This window comes from Coffea eugenioides, chromosome 11, assembly GCF_003713205.1.
Source record: "Coffea eugenioides isolate CCC68of chromosome 11, Ceug_1.0, whole genome shotgun sequence".
Taxonomy (NCBI): Eukaryota; Viridiplantae; Streptophyta; class Magnoliopsida; order Gentianales; family Rubiaceae; genus Coffea; species Coffea eugenioides.
Window position 1 is genome coordinate 41,139,204 of NC_040045.1, and position 20,262 is coordinate 41,159,465.

The 20,262-nt window shown below is 37.3% G+C and overlaps 1 protein-coding gene across 1 annotated transcript; it reads right to left on the reverse strand.

Annotated features, from left to right (window-relative positions):
- Window positions 1-247: 247 nt before the first annotated feature.
- On the reverse strand, window positions 248-1,972 carry LOC113751380 (protein ASPARTIC PROTEASE IN GUARD CELL 1-like). The gene has a single exon (XM_027295374.1). It carries the CDS (start codon window positions 1,941-1,943, stop codon window positions 489-491), a length of 1,455 nt encoding a protein of 484 aa, XP_027151175.1. The 5' UTR covers window positions 1,944-1,972; the 3' UTR covers window positions 248-488.
- Window positions 1,973-20,262: the final 18,290 nt, after the last annotated feature.

The following is a 20,262-nucleotide window of genomic DNA, read 5'->3' on the forward strand; positions in this document are numbered from 1 at the left end:
TACTCATCACGTGTCCAATTTCCATTCAAATTGATTAATTTTTCATTTGAGCATAAAATTAGTCAAAAATTAATAGTTCTGATGCTACATGTGTTATATCCGAAGGCTTGAAAAGTGTTATATCCAAAGGTTTGAAAACAAAATGTATCCATAGTCTAAAATTTAGAAATTGAAACTGACATTTTCCCAACCATATTTTGTCATCAAAGAGCAACATGAGTCAGCATGCAACATGTTGAATACTTAGTGACTGGCCAGTCGTCATTTAGACCCTCATATATTATAGTTAATATCATTTGATATACACTACCAAAAAAAAAAAAATCAACACTAAATAAAAATAAATTCTAGCACACATGACACCGCCACTGCGTGGACCCAGCCCCATTGTGTTACAATTATTCAGGGTCGGGCCATCTATTAACTTAAATAGGCAGTAAAAAACCCATCTAGAAAAACTGTAAAACAGTAACTTCAGTCTTCATTTTTCAGCATTTGTTGGATGAAAATGCAATGAGAGAATGGGCAATGTCGTAACTGACACGTGTCCCTTGCTGCTGCACATTTCCGATGATGGAAAGCGAAGACGACGTTGGAGCAAATGCAAAGCAAAACGTCCCAGTTGAATCCACCGGGATCAAGTAATTCTTAGCCGGTAAAGACAGGTCCTTCCCGTTGGAAAAATGAAACGACACCGTTGGAACCTCCACGCTCTTCCTCGAACCCAAAGCGAAACACGTGTCAAATAGAGCTACTCCGTTAGTTGACGGCAAGTTTTTCGTGCCCTTAACAAAGGCATCACGCAGAGCATTATAAGCCTCCGTTGGAAGCCTCGTCACCGCCGTTCCGGAATCAATGATGACCCCACCCTCGCCGTTGTCGGCTAACTTAAAATTTGACGGAGGAACCGGAAGTAACTCTCCGGCCACGCTAATCCCCGTCAAGTCCATGTAGTAAAAGGTATCGAGCTTCGGATTTTGCAGTAACGGCGCGGTAACGGCGTCAGCGGGGACTACGGAGTCAAAATCGAGAGTGGAACTGGCGTCAGAATCGCGGTCCACGAGGCAGTACGAAAACGACTTCGCTTTGATTTGGGAAGGAAAAGACAACGGGCCGCCGCCTAAGCCGATTAATCCTGCAGCGCCGACAAATAAGCCTTCGTTATTGTGGCCACAGCCGATGGCTATGTTGTTAACCGCTGCCGAGCCGCCGAAAGTAATAGTCTCCGTTACGAAATCGCCGACGGTGTAGGACCCATCTCCGTAAGACACCTGGTAGAGACACGTGTTATTCCGACATTCGGACACGTCGAGAGATTTGCATTGTTGAGCTTGGCACGTTAGACGAGAGAAAGAAGAGGAGGAAGCCGGCTGGAAAATTGGGTCGGCTTGCTGATAACAGTCGCTGCAAGGGGCACACTGGACCCAGTTGACGTCACTCCCAGAGTCGAGTACCATGTAAACCTGGCTCGGTGGGCGACCGATTCCGACTCGGCTGAAGTACTCCCCGCTTCCCTGACTCGTTCCGGATATTACAGGCCCTTCCATGGCTTCAACGTCCAATTGGGTCTCCACAGGCTTCAGATCCGCCTTGGAAATCCCATGTACAGCCAGATCTAGCCGGGTTTGGAGCGAGTTGACCCGGGCCGAGTCACGCCCGAGTCGAGCTAGTGTCAGTGCCTTGTAGTCGATATCTGCGGCTTTACGAAGTCCCACACGGGAATGCAGCTTCAGACTCAGCAAAGATGATGAGGAAGAAAAGCTAGTTTCTTGATTTTCAAGTGATTTTGTAGCTTGAGAATCTACGGTAAAAACGTCGAGTGTCTTCTGGAGAGACGAAGTGACATCAAGAACATTAGTTGCTGAGCTTGGTGGAAGTGTACGAGAGAAAATTGAAGAAATTATAAGGGAAAATGAGAAGAAGAAAAGAGCCGTTTTAGCCATATTTTCTTTCACCGGAAGGGAAGGGGAGTGACAAATGAGAGTGAGGGACTGCATGCATATATAAAGGGCGGAGAGGAGTGGGGGCGTAGGGGGGGGCAGAGGAACAGTAATCTTTGAATGTGAAGAATTTGATGATGCTTTATTAAGATGTTAAATACTTTGACCGGTACTAGATTATGCTGAGACTCATTTGCTTTGCATGATTTAATTATCTTAATCCATCAAAAAAGATGGTCCCAGGGCATAATTGTTTTCAATATTTTTTATGCTAGATCTCGGTGCAGTACTAGTGCACGAAGTATACAATGCATTACGAATTGCTATTGGCACATTTCATCTCATTTTTTAATTTTTTTAGGCAATATTGAAAGCCTTGGGATTTTTCATTAATTGCACTAGCTAAGATTCAAGAAATAACATACGTTAGTTTTAACTTTTAGTTATGTCAAAATTCACCCCTCTTCCTTGTTTGTGTGTCCGATTCACTTTATTTTAGTACTAGCGGTGCACTTTGATTAGAAGAACCGAAATTCATAAGCTTTGCCGTATCACGTGATCAAGAGATCAAAAGAGGATTAAGAATAAAGTAAATGAGTTGCATGATTCAATGTATTTTTAATGGCTTTTTTAGCTGAAATTATGGGCTCGGTGTCTTAGGAGTTGGGAATGAAGTACCCAGTAAAGCTTTGAGGAAATTAAGGCGGATTGGCAGTGGTGGGTGACTATCTATCTCTGTCTGTGGGGCCTGCGTGTAATTTTACTTTCTAGGCTGCCATAGGGGTCAGGGGTTTGAAACCCTGCCCTGTGGGGCTTGGAGGTCAAAAAGATGGGCTTGGAATGATTTATGATCATCACGGGATGTGGGAGTTGTAGTGAGTGAAGGAATTGAATTTTTGTTGTTGAAGTGAGGTACAAGATTGATTGGCACTCAATAGAGCTTTTGATTGTCAATGATCACCGGTGAATACGACCAACTTAGTCAAAGACTTGACAAACAAAAGCTTCATTAATTTGTTAATATATTGATATGAGAATTTATCAATGTATCCTTTTTCATTTTTCTTTGGGACTTGAGCCCAACAAAACGAATTCCCCTTTTTTGTGTTTAAACGAATTCGCCCTACAAAACGAATTCGCCCTGATCACAATCCGGAGCACGGTGCATTCAACTTGAAAAACAACAAATTATTTTGACAGTGACTAAACTTTTCGAATAATCGAGTTTTGATCATTTAACTATTAATAATATGTTTTTACTTATTAAATTATAAAAAATATAAATTTTGAATTATTTTATTTGATTCTATCGTTAACTCTATCAGATCTAAGGATCCGCACGATTTGCGAGACATATTAGTCATAGTTAGACGATTTGTAAGACATTTGAGCAACATATTTGCAAAGAGACAAACTCTAATCCCTCAATCATGGTTTAAACTAAGTCAACAAATATAAACCATCCAAGAGTTGTATTTACTGTTTCTCCCTAAACAGATAACATGTCAACAATATGATATCATGAAGTCGTGAGATGCTCTGAGCATATAATTAGAGAGTACATAATCACAGAATAGAGGGAAGAAATGGTACCCTGAGCCCTTAGTTGCAATATCATTTAGTTTTTTTAAATAGTTTTGCCTTCCAATTGTCTTGCTCCACTTTCTTATCCTTCTTCTCAGGAGGTGGGAAGGAACTTAACATCTGTTTTAGTAGGGTGGTAACCACAATTATTTCATTTTTTACTTCTTCTTTTATATGAACCTCATCTAGTACAAGATGATGCACCAAATTGAAAGCTACTGTTGTTTTCTCGTGCCACAGAGTTTTGACACTCTCTTAGATGTAAAGCAAGATTCCTCTCATTTTTAATAGGAATTAAGAACATTACCCAATTTCGAGCCATCTCAAACAAGGTGAAAGCACCACAAAAATCTATAAGTCATAAACGTACGCTTGGGGTGAAAGATCACCTTATCCATCCTCTCAAACAAACTACTAAAACATCCATTACCACCACCCCTATTGCCATTACCATTATGCCCGCCACCCTTACCACCATCCCCACCATTATGCCCACCGCATTAGTTCTCGCATTACCACCAATCCTAGCCCCACCAACACCTTCAACACTAGCCTTCACTCCATGGATAGCCTACTATAACTCTCTCCACACCAATAGCCATGCTACTACTACTATTAGAACCCCACCATTCAGACCACCAGCCCTACTACCACCGAAAAACCTTTCATACCACTAGTGCCACCATTGACTCAACTAATTCCAGTTGAATCTCCATTCACAGCCTTGTTACGATAGAGCCTTCCTTTATTGAAAGCTCGAATCACACAAAACATGATAAATATCCAAAAAAAAACATAATTTATTTCTCTAGGGAACAACCATTTTCCTGATGTACAAAACCAGTAGCTAACAATAAGCCCTATCTGCGTACATTTTAAGCTTCAATAAAATGAATTAAATAAAAGTGAGATAAAATAATCCCAAAACTAAATTAATTTTCTATACACTGATAGTGTGTATATTTTCATCATTGGATGCATGACACATAATCCAAATTTGAATTTGAAATTCAAATTTTACATATGTATCATACATCCAACCGTGATAGTGTATACACTGTTAGTGTATATACGATTTATTCAAACTAAAATTCCATACTTTTAAGCAAATTATAAGCACACATTACCCATAATAACCCACTAAGATTACCCACATACACACTAATATAATAATCACACTTTACGCATAATAACCTAATACTAGTCACTAAAATGCAATAGATAACCCAACCCAACCCAACCAAACCATAAAATACGCAGATCTGACAAAGTAATAGATTAAAACTAATTTTATAACCCATGCTATGCACGAAAATAATAAATTTCAAAAATAATTAAAATTTAAAATAAAGATATAATAGTTAATAAGAGAATTCTCTAAAATCCTTACAATGAAATGCAATTCAAACTAAGAGTGCATGAAATTTTTGTACAACTATATAAATATTAATTCTTATCTAAATTTGTAATTAAGTTTAAAGATGTAGGCATATTTTTCTCTAACATTTAATTTTCAACATTGATTTCAACAATTGTAGCTATGACTCTTTTCAGGACCCTTGCATATATACTTAAAAATATGCGTACTTGCTTCATTGCTTCATTCCCATGTTTAAACATAGGGATGCACTTCATTGCATTTCTTGAAATCAAGATAAAAATCAAAATCTATTGTAATTTATTGAAACTTTCTATAGAAACTATTTTATGTAAATTTGTTTAGATAGTTTTTTAATACATTAGAAAATAAGAAGTCAAGAATATTTAAAATATTAAATTAGATAATTTTTTAATTCATTAGAAAATAAAAAGTCAAGAATAACATGAATATTTGAAATATTAAATTAGATTATTTAATTATTCACAATATGAGAATCTACATACTTCAAAATCTGAAGATTTGAACCCAAGAACTCTAAACACTAAAGTATCTACTTTAACCATTAGACCGAGACTTTTCTGTTTTATCTCTCTATTTCTCTCTGTTTTCTTTTTTTTTTTCGTTTTTTAATGTACAAAATGCTTATAATCCACAGCAGTCGAATGAATTGTTCTGTCTATGATCAGATAAATCTCTGCTAATTGTTGTCTCAGGAATTGCTGCTGGCCATTTTGTCTTTCTCTCGTATGTTTCTTCTTCTGGTATTTCTTTCCACCTTTTCCTTGATCTCTTCAACTTCTGCCTTGATGAGTTTAACATTGTGTAGTTGATCGGAAAGGGTCAACATATGATACCACACAGCACCATTCTTGAGTAAAATTGAATCAATCACGTAATCTGCTTGATATGTCACATCTGTGACTTTTGCACAAATATCTTCCAGCTCTGGACGTAGTTTCGCAACAGTCTTGATTCAATATGTAACGGAATCTAGCTCCTTCAGAACTACTTCAATTTGGTGCCTGGCAGAATCCATTGAGTTGGCCTTGCGTTTAAGCAGCTGCCTCAGGTTTTCCAAGAAAAATTCAACAAAGCCCATTCCAGCAATCTGGGGAAAATTATGAGTTGATGAACTTCTGATGTTGAGACAAGTATCTTGAGCCTCCGCTTTGACAAGATTGAACTTTTCTAGCAATTTGGAAAGCACAAGGTTTTTTTCATTGATTGTGCCATTCGTCACCAGGCCAAAACGAAGAGAATAATAGAGAGACGTTGCCTTCTTAGCTAAAGCATCAATCTGGATCTATTTTTCAGCACCATTTGGTTTATGCTGTTGTGGACCTGAGAGGAAGTTTCTAAGGAATTCCAATCCCTCATGAAGGTTTTCAATTTGGTCTCTGGCAAGTTCCATCAAATTGGCATTGCTATTCATAGTGAGCCCCATAAAAAATGCTTCAGCTTTCAAAAGACTGATACAGACGTATCGACAAGCAGTCTTAGTGCATCCTCAACTATATCCTCTTTGATCTTCTCTGTATGAAATGAGATGGCAAGAGTGTCCATCTCCTCTGCGACCGCTTCAATACAAGTCAGGATCCTCGTCACCTTTTCTGTGATCTCAGGTGGATGTTTGAAAAATATTTGTAGGAATCTCACCCCCTTTTGGAGGGAACCAAACGTGTGCTGCTTATTAGCTTCATCAAAACAACCTCCAGCTTGAGAAGCTCAATCTTTTGAAGCAACAGGTAAAGTGGAACATCATTTTCAAATTCTCACCTCCATGCCGTGAGAATTTTAGAGATGCAATCTCCATGATTGCAACTCTAGTCGTTGATGAAATCTGTTCCACATCCTTTGCACGTTCCTCAAATGTACTCAGCACAAATGTTACCAGGAATTTTAAACCGTCGCGGAGGTTGACGTGGGGTTCAACTCGAACCTTTACAGGAAGGTGAAATCGGAGAAATTTTTCGGCAGTAGCACATTCGAAGCAATAAATGGCAGATTTCATGACTTCTAAATATATCTGCACAGCTTCAGTAGTGGTGGGCTTAACCTTCTGCAGCAGATCAGGAGCCCTGATAGTAATTTCCATTGCCCTTTGGTCATCCATTCTATCATCCCAGCATGAATAGGAAAGATTTGCTACATACATAGCCAGAGTTCCAAGATGAACTCAGGGACCTATAAACTACTTACAAGGGTTTGTTTCGTGCACCAAACAAAAAATGACTTTCCAGCAAGAGCAGGTTTGCTGCAAGTGCTTCAAATTGTTTTTCGCTCCACCAGTCATGTACTTTTCATAAACTAGTTCCTCCATGGTATCTATGATAAAATCTACGAACTTTTTCCATGTATCATAATCAGTAACAGGATATCTGTATTCAGATATATACTCTGATAAATCATTATAATCTTTCTTGATTTCTAGCTTAAACCTTTCAATTTTTTCCAGCCAGCTGAAGGGGGCAGCATCCAGAGACTCTTCATCCCCTTGTTCAGCAGCATCATCTAGGCCCTCCAGCTCCACCTCTGGAAATGCATCTTCGATTCTCTTTACAAGATCCCCAAGGCACACCCTCATCGGCGTGACTCCACTTGGGAATGTAGCTCAGAAATGCTCTTTGGAATCTTAGCCCAACAGTGACTGGCAACCAATTTTCCTTGTAGAAAAGGTCACAGTTGTTCAGCACTTCTATGGCGAAATCAGCACAATTGTAGACAGGAGCCATTTTTACTTCTCTCAGTGATTTCAACAGAGGAAGAAACGATAGTTTAGAGTACAGAAGTAGCATCCTGATGAAAATTTCTCTACAGTCAAGAAAAAACAGTTGCCAGTACGACACAGCTCTCTTTTGACTTTATGCTTTTTCTTGGAATTCTCCAACAACTGGCATTTGAATAAAGTATCTTCTTCAGTAATAATGAAATTAATTACCTAATGAGAGAATAGAATGGATGGATACTGACATGACAATAAATCCAGATTAAACCAACTGTATCATTCTACTCTGTTAATCTTGATAAAATGCTCATGAATTTTGTTAGCATAAAACGAGTAGCACACATCTTCTACTATCCTACTAGCATAATTTATACTAGTTCATTGACAGTGACAAATGAAAATTTAAGATCACTTAACTGAAAAGAAAATGTTAAATGCAAATTATGCAATTTTAGGATTAGTCAACTTAAAAGAATACCGTAACTTTCACCTGAAATGCTCTAAAAAACAATGCTGTACATCTTTATCTTATACTATAGTTTAAAAAAGAAAAATCATTAGGCATTAACTTTGCATCATACGTGCAAACTAATTTTTTGGTTGTTAAGATTAGTAAACTAGGAACTAGAACCGACGTTCCAATTGCATCTATCGGGCTGCAGACTTGTTATGTCCGAATTATTTGTTCTACGTACTTCAATTACAATTTAATGAGAGGAACAACTGAGAGACTGACCCAAACAAACATAATGAAATGCTATAATAGAAACGCATGTTCTTTATTGCCAGCAGATTCCTGAATTCGTAGTTATTAAATCTTTTTTTCATTGGGTTCTTTATTTTTGTATTCATCTTCATACCTAGCATGCATTTGACTTTGCATAGTCTCGTTGGATTAATCGCCAAAGCAGAATGTTGACTTTGGTAAGAGTAATAATCTATCGCCATAAAATTGGAAAAAAAAAAAAACATTGTTGACTTTGCTACAGCATGTTCCAAACCATGATAGATAAATGATAAGATTGAATACGAGCAACAGCTGATCTCATTATTGAAACTTAAAAGCATATATGATGGTGATTAAAGTTTATACTCTTTCTTTTCTTAGAAAAGCACGAAATAGACACGCAGAGGGGGAAAAGAAAGGATGCAGTAGAATTTGTAGCGAAATGTAAAATTATTTTGAAGGATAAGAAGCAGAACAAGTGGCTACAGGATTCAATTACCTGATTCTCACCGCGCAAAATTGTTTTCCAACTGGGTTATTATTATCATAATTATTATTTGGAAGATTACATTTTACGTGCTATATTGCAGATTGGCGGGAATCAGGTCCGTGTATCAAAAGCCTGCTGGTAAACTTTTCCGACGATCAATTCAATTTGGGCCTTTTCTGTTTCATCTCTCTCCCCGTGTGTCAAAAGCCTGCTGGTAAACTGCCTCAGGAATTGCTGCTGGCCATTTTGTCCTTCTCCCGTATGTTTCTTCTTCTAGTATTTCTTTCCAGTTGAAATATTCTACTTGCTAGTACTGTCTGAGGATGTTTAGACGTTAGCTGTTTCGCTGTTTTAATTCGTTTTTCAATTCTTTGTTAATTTCAAGAAACTTAGGATAAGTCTATTAGACTTTTTATGAAAACATTTTTAAGGGGTGGCAGTCACTGAATCAACATCATCTCAAGAAAACAATTTTCATGAAGAATGCGATTGCAGTGACGCTTTTTATGGTCTTTTATTCCCTGTACATATGTTTTCTATTGTTGAAATCCTTCTGAATCTAAGATTGCATTTCTCTAGAAGGATTTCCAAAAAAAAAAAGAAGCTTATGATGGTTGCTTGTTTTTGTGTGCTGATGGTTGAATTTCATATGTGACCACCCTTTCTCCTCGCCCTTAGCTCCTTGAGACTTTACCTGTAGCATAGTCTTGAATAGGGCTATAGCTTAATTTGCCTACCAACTAAAAAGAAAAGAGACTTGCTATCCAATCCTTTTCTTTCTTGAGTTCTCACTTATGTGTGGAGAAGTTGGCGCCCCATTTGTTCTATAACCGTGCTACTAATTGATTACTAACAGCAAGATGTGAGCCATGAAGCTACTGGTGTGGTTGGATTCTTTGCTGCGTCTGATTGTTTGCCAGTTTAGTTGTACCATTTCCTAACAATTTCTTTTTTGTGGGTACAGGATCCTTAAGCGCGTATCAGGCCTTCATGAACTGTATGGTCCTTCCTCCTTATCTGCATAATTATGTTTATCATGCTTTTTTCAGTACCAATTAAGCATTTGTTTACCTCGCAGCCTCGCAACAGTTTTTTTTGTTTTTGTTTTTTGCACTAAGTTAGGCGTCCAACATACTAATTGAGCTTTGTTTTTAAAAGAATACCTTTTCAAACAGATGTAAGGTTCCATGCCAATTGTTTAGTTAGCTTAAGTTTGCCTCAGCCCAACCCTAATCGTTGGTCTGTTGCCACTATATTAAGGTCAGCCCACAGGGAGAATAAGGGTCCTTAGAGATAGTCCTTTCCCAATGCAGTGAACTGGCTGGCTTTGCAAAATTCTGCCATTTGAAGAATAGGGAACAATGCTGTTGTACACGGTGCAATGTGGTTCTGAAGCTTTAAGAGACATTTGCACATTTTTTTTCCTAATATTGATATTTTTTAAGTTTACTTGAGCATTTGAAGAAAAAATGTTACTTTTTATGCTAGATCTCGGTGCAGGTACTAGTGCATGAAGTATACAATGCATTGAATTGCTATTGGCACATTTCATCTCATTTTTTAATTTTTTTGGGGCAATATTGAAAGCCTTGGGATTTTTCATTAATTGCACTAGCTAAGATTCAAGAAATAACATACGTTAGTTTTAACTTTTAGTTATGTCAAAATTCACCCCTCTTCCTTGTTTGTGTGTCCGGTTCACTTTATTTTAGTACTAGCGGTGCACTTTGATTAGAAGAACCGAAATTCATAAGCTTTGCCGTATCATGTGATCAAGAGATCAATAGAGGATTAAGAATAAAGTAGATGAGTTGCATGATTCAATGTACTTTTAATGGCTTTTTCAGCTGAAATTATGGGCTCGGTGTCTTAGGAGCTGGGAATGAAGTGCCCAGTTTAGCTTTGAGGAAATGAAGGCGGATTGGAAGTGGTGGGTGACTATCTATCTCTGTCTGTGGGGCCTGCGTGCAATTTTACTTTCTAGGCTGCCATAGGGGTCAGGGGTTTGAAACCCTGCCCTGTGGGGCTTGGAGGTCAAAAAGATGGGCTTGGATTGATTTATGATCATCACGGGACGTGGGAGTTGCAGTGAGTGAAGGAATTGAATTTTTGTTGTTGAAGTGAGGTACAAGATTGATTGAGTTAGTACACTCTTAGAAGCTCATTTCTCAATTTCACTTGGGGGTTAGTACAATCTTAGTAGCAAGGTGGTTGAGTGAATTATAGTCCCACATCGGGGAGGGGGTTGGAGTTTGTTGGGTAAATAAGTCTTCTGGGGCTGCTCCAAGAGTTGCCGGCTTTTGGAGTATGCTCTGGGGATTAGGTTTGTTTAGTCAGTAAAAGTCAATTGACTTCTTGACAAAAAGGTACAAGATTGATTAGCACTCAATAGAGCTTTTGATTGTCAATGAGCACCGGTGAATAAAGACTTGACAAAAGCTTCATTAATTTGTTAATATTGATGTGAGAATTTTATCAATGTATTCTTTTTCTTTTTTCTTTGGGCTCAACCCTAATCACAGCCTAGAGCATTTTGCATTCAACTTGAGAAAGAACAAATTATCTGGATAGTCATTAAACTTCTCGAATAATCGAGTTTTAGTCATTCAACTACTAATAGTATGCTTTTACCCATTGAACTATCAAAAATATAAATTTTGAACTATTTCGTCTGATTCCACTGTTAATTCTGTCGGCTCTAAGGATCCGTACAATTTGCGAGACATACTATTCATAGTTAGACGATTTATGAGACATACTATCCATAGTTAGATCTAGCAAAGTGTGTAATAAGATGGAATAGCAAATAATTTACACATTTGATAATTCAGTGAATAAAAACATACTATTAATAGTTGAATGGTCAAATTTTAACTATTTAAAAATTTTAGTGGCTACATGGATAATTTGCTCTTTGAGAAATGATGTTAAACAATATATATATATATATATATATATATATCGCCCAGTGCATTAAGCAGCCCGGTGCATTAATCGCAAGTATAGTGCTTTCTTTCATCAAAACATTGAGAGAATACAGTAGTACGAAACTCACTTCCAATTCCATACAAACCCAGTTGGACTCTCATTTCCCCTGCCCTCCCCACAATAGCATAGGAGTAGAATGGACTATTAATATTAAACCACTGAAGGGCTGGCTGTTGTGGATCACTTGAATTTTTCCAAAACCACACACTTTAGTTGGCTTTTAGGAAAATCCTAATATAAACTTGTAGAACAAAATAATATACAATCAAATACCCAGAAAAATGTCGTAAATCTTTAAAAGCCCTCAATGCGTCCAACATTTTATGATTCGAGTTTTCCAACTTCCAACCTTGGACTGAAAATGGCAAATTGTATATGGCTGGCATGAATAGATCAGGGGATTTTGCTATTATCGAGTTTTTCAATTGCATGGTACGCTGTAAGCAGTACGTAGCACAATTGATGTAGATATTAACACACCAAAATGAAAAAATGCAACAAATTTTTTTTAGACATATTAAAATTAGTGTCCTATAGTTAATCTCTTCCATTCAATTCTAAAAAACCACATCTTCCACCACCGTCAAGTGCACGCTGCAGTTAATTGCAGAGGGATCTCAATGCGGCATGAGTAGGGTAATTGAAGCTCTTGATCTTGATTGACCTCAAAGAAACTATACTGACTTATCAAATGACAAATGCCCGGAAATGGAATGTTATATTAAAAGATCCATCGTGCACATTTATTCCTCTCATCAAATTGTAATTGAAGTACGTAGAACCAATAATGCGGACTTGTATTAAGAATATGAAGTAGTCGGTGATTAGTTATAAAACAAAGAATACACAACGGAATCTTCTGTCCTATTTTCTGTATTAATTTATGTCCCATTTTTTATTATATTACTATCTCTCCTTTATAAATATCATATTATATTACTATCATATCGATGTGATGGTGTTGTTGGCGTTCGGAAAATAATTCAAAAAAGGGAGAGAAAACAAACTTTTGTAATTGAAGTACGTAGAACCAATAATGCGGACTTGTATTAAGAATATGAAGTAGTCGGTGATTAGTTATAAATAGAGAATACACTACGGATTTTTTGTCTCATTTTTTATTATATTACTATATCTTCTTCATAAATATCATATTTTAGTTCTTTTTTATTTTCTTAAGATCCAATAACTATTAATTAAGTAAAAAATAAATAAAATAGCCTTAAAAAAGCAATGTCTAATAGAAATCTAAAAAATTCATTTAAAAAATCTCATTTTTTTATGCTTTTTGATTTTTTGAGTTTGCTAAATTTTGTATATTACTCAGTTAATAGTTATTAGATTTTAAGAAAATAAAAAAGAGATAAAACATGATATTTATGAAAGAAAAATAGGAATATAATAAAAAATGGGACAGAGAGTGACATAGGGAGTGGAAAAGACTATCCGTTCCATTGCATAGAGAATATATAATTAATAAACATCAATCTAATGTATTATTAGTAGTGGTATACATGTTCCGCTATACATGATGCAAAGTTAATGCCTAATGATTTTTTAAAAAAAATTATGGATTAATCTTTTCTACAGTGACAGTGTATATACACTATCAGCGTTGGATGAATGACAATTATGCAAAATTTGAATTTAAAATTTATTTTTTACACACATGTCATGAATCAAATAGTGATAGTGTATACACTGTCAATGTATAGAAGATTTACTCTTAAACTATAGTATAAGATAAAGATCTACAACATTGTTTTTAAGAGCGTTTCAAGTGAAAGTTGCAATATTCTTTAAAGTTGACTAATCCTAAAATTGCATTTAACATGCTTTTTAGTTAAGCAGTCTTAAAATTTCATTTATCACTGTCAACGAACTAGCATGAATTATGCTAGTAGTATGGTAGAAAATATGTTGCTACTTGTTTTATGCGATCAAAATTCATGAGCTTTTATCAAGATTAACAGACTAGGATACAGTTGGATTAATCTAGATTGATTATCATGTCAGTGTCCATCTATTCTATTCTCTCATTAGGTAATTAATTTCATTATTGGTGTGACTTTGCTCATCATTTGCGACTTGAAGAAGATAATTTATTCAAATGCCAGTTGTTGGAGAATTCCAAGAAAATGCATAAAGTCAAAGAGAGCTGTATCGTATTGGCAACTGTTTCTTCTTGATTGTAGAGAAATTTTCATCAGGGTGCTACTTCTGTACTCTATACTGTCGTTTCCTCATCTGTTGAAATCACTGAGAGAAGTAAAAATGGCTCCTGTCTACAATTGTGCTGATTTCGCCATAGAAGTGCTGAACAACTGTGACCTTTTCTACAAGGAAAATTGGTTGCCAGTCACTGTTGGGCTAAGATTCCAAAGAGCATTTCTGAGCTACATTCCCAAGTGGAGTCACGCCGATGAGGGTGTGTCTCTGCGCCTTGGGGATCTTGTAAAGAGAATCGAAGATGCATTTCCAGAGGTGGAGCTGGAGGGCCTAGATGATGCTGCTGAACAAGGAGATGAAGAGTCTCTAGATGCTGCCCGCTCCAGCTGGCTGTAAAAAATTGAAAGGTTTAAGCCAGAAATCAAGAAAGCTTATGACGATTTATCAGAGTATATACCTGAATGCAAATATCCTGTTACTGATTATGATACATGAAAAAAGTTCGTAGATTTCATCATAGATATACCATGAAGGAACTAGTTTATGAAAAGAACGTGACTGGTGGAACGAAGAAAGACATAATTTGAAGCACTTGCAGCAAACCTGCACTTGCTGGAATGTTTCATTTTCTGTTTGGTGCACGAAACAAATCCTTGTAGGCAATTTATAGGTCTCTGGGTTCATCTTGGAACTTTGGCTATGCATGCAGCAAATCTATCATGTTCATGCTGGGATGATAAAATGGATGACCACAGGGCAAAGGAAACTACTCTCAGGGCTTCTGATCTGCTGCAGAAGATTAAGCCCACCACTACTGAAGCTGTGCAGATGTATTTAGAAGTCATGAAATCTATCACTTATTGCTTCGAATATGCTACTACCAAAAAATTTATCCGATTTCTCATTCCTAAAAAGGTTCGAGTCGAACCCCACGTCAACCTCCACGACGGGTTAAAATTCCTGGTAACTTTTGTGCTGAGTACACCTGAGAAACGTGCAAAGGATGTAGAACATATCTCGTCAGCGATTAATCATGGAGATTGCATCTCTCAAATTCTCACGGCGTGAAGGATTTGAAAATGATGTTCCACTTTACCTGTTGCTTCAAAAGATTGAACTTCTCAAGCTGGAGGTTGTTTTGATGAAGCTAATAAGCAGCACCAAAGCCAAAGATCGGGATGGGGATACATTTGGTACCCTCCAAAAGGGGATGAGATTCCTACAAATATTTTTCAAACATCCACCTGGGATCACAGAAAAGGTGACGAGGATCCTGGCTTGTATTGAAACTGTCGCAGAGAAGATAGGAACTCTTACCGTCTCATTTCATACAGAGTAGATCGAAGAGGATACAGTTCAGCATGCAATCAGACTGCTTGTCAATATCAGTCTTTTGAAAGCTGAAACATTTTTTATGGAACTCACTATGAACAGCAATGCCAGTTCGATGAAACTTGCCAGAGACCAAATTGAAAACCTTCATCAAGGTTTGGAATTCCTCAGAAACTTCCTCTCAGTTCCACAACAACAGGAACCTTCATCAAGGCCGTTCGGAAGCAGGCCAAGCAACAAAGTCCAGAGCTGGAAGATATTTGTGTAAACGCCACAGATATCAAGCGGATTACGTGATTGATTCAATTTTATCCAAGAATGGTATTGTGTGATATAATATGTTGTCCCTTTCCGATTTACTACACAATATTAAACTCATCAAGACAGAAGTTGAAGAGATCAATGAAAAAGTGGAAGCAGAAGAGATCAGGGAGAAGAAGGCAGAGGTAGAGGGGATCAAGGACGAGGCAGAGTTAGGAGTGATTGCTACTCCAATGATCGAAGAAGTTCTGCCTGTTCTCAACGATCAAGAAAAAGATGTATTTGATAGACTCAGAAGTGAAGACTACTCTGGCCAGAACAGTCTATAACAATATTAAGAATCAATTTAACGTTAGTGCTCAGTGTTCTGTTTCTAAACTATCTAGGAAAAAGGTGACGCTGCTTACGATTTTAGGTGATACCATCGAGATTATGGACGAAATCCGTAAGAAGGATGATGAAGATTTGGTGCTATCATTGCACCAAAATTTAAGTAGATGCAAGTTCATTATTGTCCTGGATGATGTATGGGACAACCAAAGTGTGGAATGACTTAGAAGGAGCATTTCGAAACCACGGGGAAGGAAATAGAATCTTGCTCACCAGTTGCGACTCTAATGTGGCTTTGGAAGCTAAAGGTGATAGTGTTCCTATTCATCTTCCTCCGCTTTCTTTTGATGAGAGTTGCGCTTTCTTTTGATGAGAGTTGGATGTTTCTGGAGAAGTTATTCACTACAAAATGTTCTGATGAGGAGTTGTTGCAAACTGGTAGGCTAATTGCAGAAAGTTGTAAAGGCCTACCTCTAGCACTTGTTGCAATAGCTAGTCTCCTCAAAAAAATCAAGATGAGAGTAGAGATGCTGATGGAAATTGCAGAAGATTTGAACTCACATGTTCTTGAAGATAAAGAAAGCATGTGCAAATGCATCCTCGAGCGGGTCTACAATCATATACCAGTTGATTTGAAACCATGTTTTCTTTACTTCGAGGCATTTGAACCGAGTAAAGAAGTTCCCGTTCAGAAATTGATTTGGTTGTGGATTGCAGAGGGGTTTATTATAAGAAAAGTTGATAAGAAGAGCTTATTGGAAGACGCTGCTGAGGCTTGTTTGATGGATCTTATCGCTATACGCTTAGCAATGGTTGACAGGAGAGGATCAATGGGAAGAGTCAAAACTTGCAGAGTGCATGATAGTTTCCACAAGTTTTGCCTGTCAAAAATTGAAGAAGCAAACTTTTTGGAGTTCACATTCTGGTATAACAAATAGTTTTCCTCTTCTCATTCTATTTCCTAGGAGCAACATCGACTGAGTATATGTTCTTCAAGAGAGCATTTTGCTAATTTAAAGCCTTATGGTCCACATGCCCGCACTCTATTTTTTTCTGCAACAAGTGACAAAAATCCAAGATATGAATATGATATGACATTTATCTGTTGCAACTTTATAAACTTTTTAGAGTTTGGGATATTGAAAGCATCAATGTGGGCAATTCTTTTCCAAAGGGCAACGAATTTGTGGATCAATTGAGGTATTTAGCAGTATGTGGCTTTATAAATTCTATTCCATCATCAATAGCCAAGCACTGGAGAGTGGCATTGCCAAATGCTATTTGGAGCATGGCAATGTTGCAACACCTTCATGTGAACGATATAGCCATTTTCTGCTTGCCAGAAAAAAGATTTCAAATACTCCCTGGACTTGAGTTGCAGATACGTTTGCTCTCTGTGTCTCTATCTGTCTGTCTATTTGTCTATCTCTCACTCTCTCACTCTCTCTGTCCTTCATTTTTCTTGATCTTTAGGAATTGTTTGACTTGCATTCTAAATTCATGTTTATTCTCATGTTTATTTTGTCTGTTGGTTGCCTTAAGAAATCTTATTTCGGCATGCTGTGTATTTTGACAAATCTTTACTTACTCTCATCTCATGTGTCTCATAACCAAGTCTGTGAAGTGTAAGGAATTAATTTTGAAATTCAATTTTTCCAACGCAAGTGAAATGTGAATTGCTTTCGTCTGTTTTTTTTTTTTTTTGGTTTTGGAAAAACTGTAAGTTGGATTTTGGTAGGGATCTATACTAAAGACCCTTTCTTATTTACTGTGGTTGACATAAGTATCATGAGACAAACGGTACTTTTTTTTTTGTTGAAATTACTGCATTTGCTCCTAATCAGGTTGGGAGCTACTGTTCACTTGCGTTTTATTTTGGACTAAGCACTTTCTGTTAATACTTCCTTTCAAATTCACAAGTCAAATTGTTGTATAATTATGTGATGAATTCACCATACCCTTTCCTTTTTTATTTCTGTCTTTAACCATACAACCCTTGGATTGCTCATTGAAATGTTTGCTGCTTCTCATTTTGTTTCTTCTGCTATTCAAAATTTTACATAATAATTCTGCAGTGGTCCACGGGCAATTTTGGTTGTAAATTTGGCATCAGAAATATTCTGCAGTGTTACATAATAATCCTTTATGTTGTCATTATATGCATATGAAATCTAATTTACTTTAGTCAACCGGTTACTGTGAAGTGGATATATAGGCCATATTCTTCCGCGACAAGAGCACACACACACACACACACACACTCCCTCTCCCTCCCTCATTCCCTCTCAAACAGGATATCAAGCTCTATGAACTTTGTATTGATGAGAAAACTGAAAACCTCACTGCTTGGAGGAGCTATATGGCCACAAGGAAATCCATTATGGCATTAATAGCAATTTAAGCTAATGATTGAAGTTTAAATATGTCGACCAAATGAGCATACCAGGAGTGGAGTGGATTTCTTTGAAGAGCAATTTTTTGGAGATGGCCTGTGGAAATCCTCTCAGGAATAGAGTTTTTTTTTCTAGTTTATGGAAAAGGTTTCATGGGCAATAGAATGTCTATATCTTTTATATTTTGAATAAAGAAGTGCATACACTTATTTGTTATTTAATCAAGCAAAAGATATCTACATGGCTGTTTCATATAACTAAACTCCAGCAAATTTTCCCAGCTCGTATGGAAATAGAGAATTCTTAGACTCAAACTAAGGTACTGCTGATCGACTATGAAGTGAACAGTTGTCTGGAGTGTGATGTTATTGCACAGTATGTTTCAGTGTAAAAGTCCTCTTTGACTTCTGGGAATGTTGTTTCTACTTTTTGTTCATCTTTGGCTTGTACTTGGAGGATTTTTTTTTTCGAAGATTAACCTAGTTTCATGTCATTCTACAATGTGTTGTAGATCACTAACATGTCCGGTAACCCAAATGCAGTGGCTGAATGCATGGAGGCTTTGTTGCCTGCCCTAAAGTATGCATTGAAGCAGATAAAGGGGGATAAGAGAGAGAAGCATCCTCGCCACGTTCCCCCTGCAGAAGCTGCTCCATCAGATACATGGGAACTAGATATAAGTCAGCTTCAAACAATGTTCAGCATTCTGGTTGTTCTTGTAAAAAAAGCCCTTTGCGCGCCCAACTGGGCAAATGACCAGTTGTAACATTCATGCAGGAAGTCGTAACAAAAAGGGGTAAATGAACATGTTGTTCACTGTCATTCTAATTTACCAAATGGATGAAATACTACCTTTGAAAATTCATCATTCATATATGTTCCACAAGGGGGCGATGATACATATGCCAGCCATAAAGCAAAGTAGAAAGAAAATTGTACCAGTAGTGTTTCACCATACAGAACTTGCTCTAAATTTAAAATGAAAATATGTTCAGCAGTAACTAAGACAGTTAGTTAATCGCGCATACTAGCAAGAAACAATAAAAGATCCTCACTTTTCAGCCTTAATTGCAATGACGATCTCATCCAATTTTTCCACGCATTTCGCATTCCACTTGTCATACTCATCTCTCTTATCTACCTCATCCGGAGACAGGAAGGTATTTAACATCATTCTCAATAGTTTGGTGAGCTCAAGCACTTCTTTTTTGACTTCTTCTCTCAACTCATGAAGCTCAACCACCACGAGATAATGCACCAAATTCAAAGTAGCTTCAAATGTTGTCTTGTCTTTTTTTAGATTTTTTATACTCTCTTGAATCATAACTAAGATGTCTCTGTCACTCTCAAAACCAAGCATGAACTTCACCAAATTGCGAGCCAGGTCAAACAAGGTGAAACCACCACAATAAACTGTTAAACGCATAGCCACAGTTGAGTGAAAGATCATCCTATCCAACCTCTCAAACCATCCATCAGCCCTACCCCCATTATCACTACCATCACCCCCATTATCACCACCCCTATTATCATTACTACTATGATTACGCCCACCCCCATTAGCTCCCCATTGCTACCGTTCCTCGCCCCACCAACACCAGCATTCACTCTATGGATAGCCCCACTAAAACTCCCCTTCACACCAACAGCCTCGTTACCACCACCATAAGAAGACCCATTCACACCACCATTGACTCTACTAGTTCTAGTTGAACCTCCATTCGCAGCCTTGTTACAGTAGAGCCTTCCTCTGCTGCAAGTTTGAATGACACGAAACATCTCCTGAAAACATATGCACTACACAAAACAGTAGTTAACAATAAGCTAGCCCCATCCCTTTTAAACTTCTAATAAGATGATAAAACAAGCCCAAATCTAAAACCCCAAACTTTGAACCAAGTTAATAAGCACACATTCCCCACTAAAACTAGTGTGAATACCC

Coding starts and splice junctions, on each gene's coding strand:
- LOC113751380 (XM_027295374.1), bottom strand. CDS start 1,943: ATGGCTAAAACGGCTCTTTTCTTCTTCTCATTTTCCCTTATAATTTCT.